Genomic DNA, 5,126 nt, shown 5'->3' with positions numbered 1-5,126 from the left:
CTGACCTGCTGTGCTTTTCTAGTGCCCAACTCTGATCTCGAGCATCTGCAGTTCTCACTTTTCTCCTAGCATATACCCAGGTACTGAGCTAATTTATTTAAACATCTACACTTCACACTCCCACTCCAAACTACTTTCAATTTGCACACCACTTGCAATGAATTTCTGTCACTTGGTTTTTGGAAATATAGTAATTTCTTCTTCCATTCTTCTATTGTAAAATGGACCTTTTTATCCCCAATTAAGTGCTGAATTGAAAATAAATAAAAAGATGTCGTCTTTTCAATTTTAAAAGTATGGCCCTTGTTTCATAACCCCCGTGATCTTACCTGCTGCTTCCTCTCCGTGCCCCCCCCCAAAAAAAAACTGTTTAATTTTAATGAGAAACCTGCTGGTTGTGGGTCAGGGTGCATCTTAGTGGGGAAGATTGGAGAAGATCAGCTGGAGTCCTTGTTCTCAGCTGCAGTCTTGACCTATGCTTCTCTCACCTTGGCTGCTGCTGCCTCATCCTCCTCACTGAAGCCTGAGAAGCCTACATGCACAATTGCTTAAATCAGAGGCTGCCAGCAGCATTTTAGATCCTAAATTGCTAATGTGATTCTTAGATGATCAAATCTCCTCCATGCTCTTGTCTTGTCTCCAATAAACAAAAAGCAAATTTCATGTTTCAAATCCAGTGTTTAGAACTTGGGTCTCAAAACAGTTTTCTTCCCCAGATGCTTCCAGACCCACTGAGTTTCTCCAGTAATTTCTGACTTTTGTTTCATATCTCCAGCATCCGCAATTCTTTTATTATTCATTAAAATTGTGGCAGCTCAATTTTTTTTCTTTTGCATACTGCCCAGATCTTTACTGACAATGGCGGTTGAGTGGGTGCACTACAGTTATTTCCTTAATGCAATATTCTGAAGTTAATGGTTGATCTTAATGCTTCAATTTATGTTGTCTAAATGATGTCTTTGTCTCGTATCTTGAGATCACGTGTAGGGCCACAGCATTGCAAATAAAACACTGGTTAATTTTGTTTCTGCCAAAAGAAAATTAATGCAATGCTTGATGTTACAGTCAGTTTTAGAGGCAAAAGATGATTGGGATAGTTTTCAACAGATGCTTCTATCAGAATATTGAGCCTTAAATGACTTCCTACTGCCTTTGATATCTTCTCTGACTTGCAGTTTCTGATTCACTGTGAAGGAACACGATTTACAGAGAAAAAACACAAGATCAGCATGCAGGTAGCTGAAGCCAAAGGCTTACCTAAACTAAAGTATCACCTACTTCCTCGAACAAAAGGCTTTGCACTGACAGTACAATGTCTAAGGAATGTAGGTAAGCTTCCAAGCAGATGTGTTAAGATTATATGAAAGTTGGTCTTGAAATTCTGAAATACCTAGCTACAAATTTCTAACTTTTTTTTTCAAACCACGCTGACTACCTTGCCATAAGACCATAAGACATAGGAGTGGAAGTAAGGCCATTCGCCCCATCGAGTCCACTCCGCCATTTAATCATGGCTGATGCGCATTTCAACTCACGTACCCGCATTCTCCCCGTAGCCCTTAATTCCTTGTGACATCTGCCTTGAAGACATTTAGCGTCCCGGCCTCCACTGCACTCCGCAGCAATGAATTTCACAGGCCCACCACTGTCTGGCTGAAGAAATGTCTCCGCATTTCTGTTCTGAATTGACCCCCTCTAATTTTAAGGCTATGCCCACGGGTCCTAGTCTCCCCGCCTAACGGAAACTATTTCTTAGCGTCCACCCTTTCCAAGCCATGTATTATCTTGTAAGTTTCTATTAGATCTCCCCTTAACCTTCTAAACTTCAATGAGTACAATCCCAGGATCCTCAGACGTTCCTCGTATGTTAGACCTACCATTCCAGGGATCATCCGTATGAATCTCCGCTGGACACGCTCCAGTGCCACTATGTCCCTCCGTACTCCAAATGGGGCCTAACCAGAGCTTTATAAAGTCTCAGTAGCACAACGATAGATGATATGAATCATTGTATTCAAGCTCGTATGCTATGTGGCTGAACCAAAACTGGTTTCAGAGATATTTTGCTGCAACTTTAGAAAATATATTGTAGAAAAACTTTGTGCAATCTTTATTCAGAAGACACATCATAGCCTCAAAACTAAAAAAAAAATCCTATTTCTAACTTAAACTTTCATTCTCTTGTCTTTCAGCTGGACGTGCCTGCCCCAACATGGGGGGAGCGGGTGGCACATGGCCATTACAAATAGTGTGTCAAACCCAATTCGAGAATTATTGCTACCATTCCTGTCACTTATTTTTTTTTTTTAAATTGAATTGCAAGCTTGCCAGCTGTCCTGGCATTGAGCTTTGTTATGAAAGTGGGCATTTCAGATATCTTCCGCTATCTTCCAAAGATGTCATGTCTGTCAAGGGGGCTATGACCTTGTTTGTATTAAGTTTTATGAGCAGTTAAGATTGAGGACGGTCATCTGGTTTGTGTCTGCTTTGGACCTGCTGGAGAAGCTGATGGGTACAATTCCAGCTTGGCCTCACCACACTAATCAGAAGGCAGGCTCTTGATGTTGTGAAATACTCTTTCTCCCAATTCATCTAAAATAAAAATCTCACCACACTGAAATTTCAACAAGCTATATCAAATGTGATTTTTTTTTTGTGACTAAATATGTTAACTTTCTTTTACTACTTTTGTGACCTATAGTCATTGCTGGTTTTACTTAACTATAACCTAGTTATAAAATATAATACATTTTGATTGTTGTGATACTTACATTCAAAATGATTTCCTCCAGTTCCAGCTGTGTATGATGCCACACTCAATTTCAGAAATGGTGAAAACCCGACATTGCTAGGAACTTTACATGGAAAAAAATACCATGCAGATCTGTATGTCCGGTAAGATGCTGGCATGTTTTTTTTAAAATTAGTTCATTCGGGATGAATCGCTATCGCTGGCTAGGCCTGCATTTATTGCCCATCCCTAATTAAGAATTAACCACGTAATGATTGGCTCAAATGCTTTATATTGTATTCTATAGTATTCTTGTCTGTAGCACTCAGAACAGGATGCTGTACTTCAGTTGAGGCCAAACTAGAGTTTTATGTAAGGTTTGCATAACATGCTTGATTTTGTACTCTATGTCCCAATTTTAATGATGTAATTGATGTAGTGTGATCTTTATTAACTGTACTGTGTATCCTGTCACCTTTTGAATGAGCATTGAATACCAGCACTGTGATGAAATCTGAGCCTATTTTGGGTTGCATCGCAAAGAGACCACAAGATCTGATACTTGCCTATCTTATACGGCAATTGCGAGTATGGTGCTGGAAAAACAACAGGTCAGGCAGTATCTGAGGAGCAGGAGAATCGATGGTTTGGGCATAAGCCCTTCTTCAGGAATGAGATTTGTGGGCTGGGGTGTGAGATAAATGGGCTTTTTTTTAATGTCTAATGTGGTGAAGAAAAAGCGTTTGAGCTTTTTATTAATCTTTTATGGCAGCATGATGTGCTGTTATGTTTTAGTTAAATAGCTGAGAAATCTGACCATTTTTAGAGGGAGCAGCATGCCTGTATAGGAACGTTTTTGAAAAAAAAACACAGGTCGTGGGACCAGGATGGGAATGATAGCGCGGCCTATGTGTTCCAATCAAGTAAGCAGTAACAAGGGAAGAAGCTTCATCTTGAAAAGGTGCTGCTGTTGCATTTAGGATTTTCAGAAGCCATGGGTGTGTGCTGATGGGTACAATTAGGGATTAGAGCTCAGAAAAGCCCTGCAAGTCGCCTGGAGGAGTTGGGACTTGGAAGAAGTCCTGGGAAGCCACTTGATGGTTTAATGGGTGGTGGTGAAGGAAGCTCGACAGCACTCTTGGCTTGGCTCAACTGAAGTATTGGAATTTGGACAAACCCTTGGGGTAGTTTCAGCTTAGTGAGGCTTTCCGTTTATGAAAAAACTGTAATTATGCTTGAGTAGATACTGGAGTCCAGTCTCCACAGAAGAGATTGAACAGTCGCAGCATGAGTGAATACTGAGGCAATCTGTGTGACAGTGGATTCAGAATTCTGAAATAGAGTCATAGAGATGTACAGCATGGAAACAGACCCTTCGGTCCAAACCCGTCCGTGCCAACCAGATATCCCAACCCAATCTAGTCCCACCTGCCATCACCCGGTCCATATCCCTCCAAACCCTTCTTATTCATATACCCATTCAAATACCTCTTAAATGTTGCAGTTGTACCAGCCTCCACCACATCCTCTGGCAGCTCATTCCATACACGTACCACCCTCTGCATGAAAAGGTTGCCCCTTGGGTCTCTTTTATATCTTTCCCCTCTCACCCTAAACCTATGCCCTCTAGTTCTGGACTCCACAACCCCAGGGAAAAGACATTGCCTATTTATCCTATCCACGCCCCTTATAATTTTGTAAACCTTTATAAGGTCACCCCTCAGCCTCCGACGCTCCAGGGAAAACAACCCCGGCCTGTTCAGCCCCTCTCTGTAGCTCAGATCCTCCAACCCTGGCAACATCATTGTAAATCTTTCCTGAACCCTTTCAAGTTTCACAACATCTTTGCGATAGGAAGGAGACCAGAATTGCTCGCAATATTCCAACAGTGGCCTGACCAATGTCCTGTACAGCCGCAACATGACTTCCCAACTACTGTACTCAATACTGTGACCAATAAAGGAAAGCATACCAAACGCCTTCTTCACTATCCTATCTACCTGCGACTCTCCTTTCAAGGAGTTATGAACCTGCACTCCAAGGTCTCTTTTTTTTGTTCAGCAACTCTCCCTAGGAGGAGAAAGTGAGGTCTGCAGATGCTGGAGATCAGAGCTGGAAATGTGTTGCTGGAAAAGCGCAGCAGGTCAGGCAGCATCCAGGGAACAGGAGAATCAACGTTTCGGGCATAAGCCCTTCTTCAGGAATGGGGAAAGTTTGTCCAGCAGGCTAAGATAAAAGGTAGGGAGGAGGGACTTGGGGGAGGGGCGTCGGAAATGTGATAGGTGGAAAGAGGTCAAGGTGAGGGTGATAGGTCAGACTGGGGCGGGGGCGGAGAGGTCGGGAAGAAGATCTCAGGTTAGGAAGGCGGTGCTGAATTCGATGGATTTGACTGAGA

At 42.4% G+C, this 5,126-nt stretch overlaps 1 protein-coding gene across 11 annotated transcripts in view; it reads left to right on the top strand.

The window, feature by feature from the left end:
* Positions 1-5,126, top strand: part of agpat4 (1-acylglycerol-3-phosphate O-acyltransferase 4 (lysophosphatidic acid acyltransferase, delta)) — a 192,526-nt gene that overhangs the window by 136,350 nt on the left and 51,050 nt on the right. For all 11 annotated transcript variants that reach the window (XR_006312574.1, XM_043696316.1, XM_043696318.1 and 8 more), the window contains 2 exons: positions 1,176-1,329; positions 2,793-2,895. Coding sequence is in view for 10 of the 11 variants with exons in the window: in XM_043696316.1 (XP_043552251.1) it covers positions 1,176-1,329; positions 2,793-2,895 (257 nt within the window). In the remaining variant the exon portion in view is untranslated. The remainder of the gene's footprint in view (positions 1-1,175; positions 1,330-2,792; positions 2,896-5,126) is intronic.

Source organism: Chiloscyllium plagiosum, chromosome 9 (genome assembly GCF_004010195.1).
Source record: "Chiloscyllium plagiosum isolate BGI_BamShark_2017 chromosome 9, ASM401019v2, whole genome shotgun sequence".
In the NCBI taxonomy this organism is placed as follows: Eukaryota; Metazoa; Chordata; class Chondrichthyes; order Orectolobiformes; family Hemiscylliidae; genus Chiloscyllium; species Chiloscyllium plagiosum.
The sequence above is the reverse complement of the archived record's forward strand: the minus strand, read 5'-3'. Positions and strand labels throughout refer to the sequence as shown.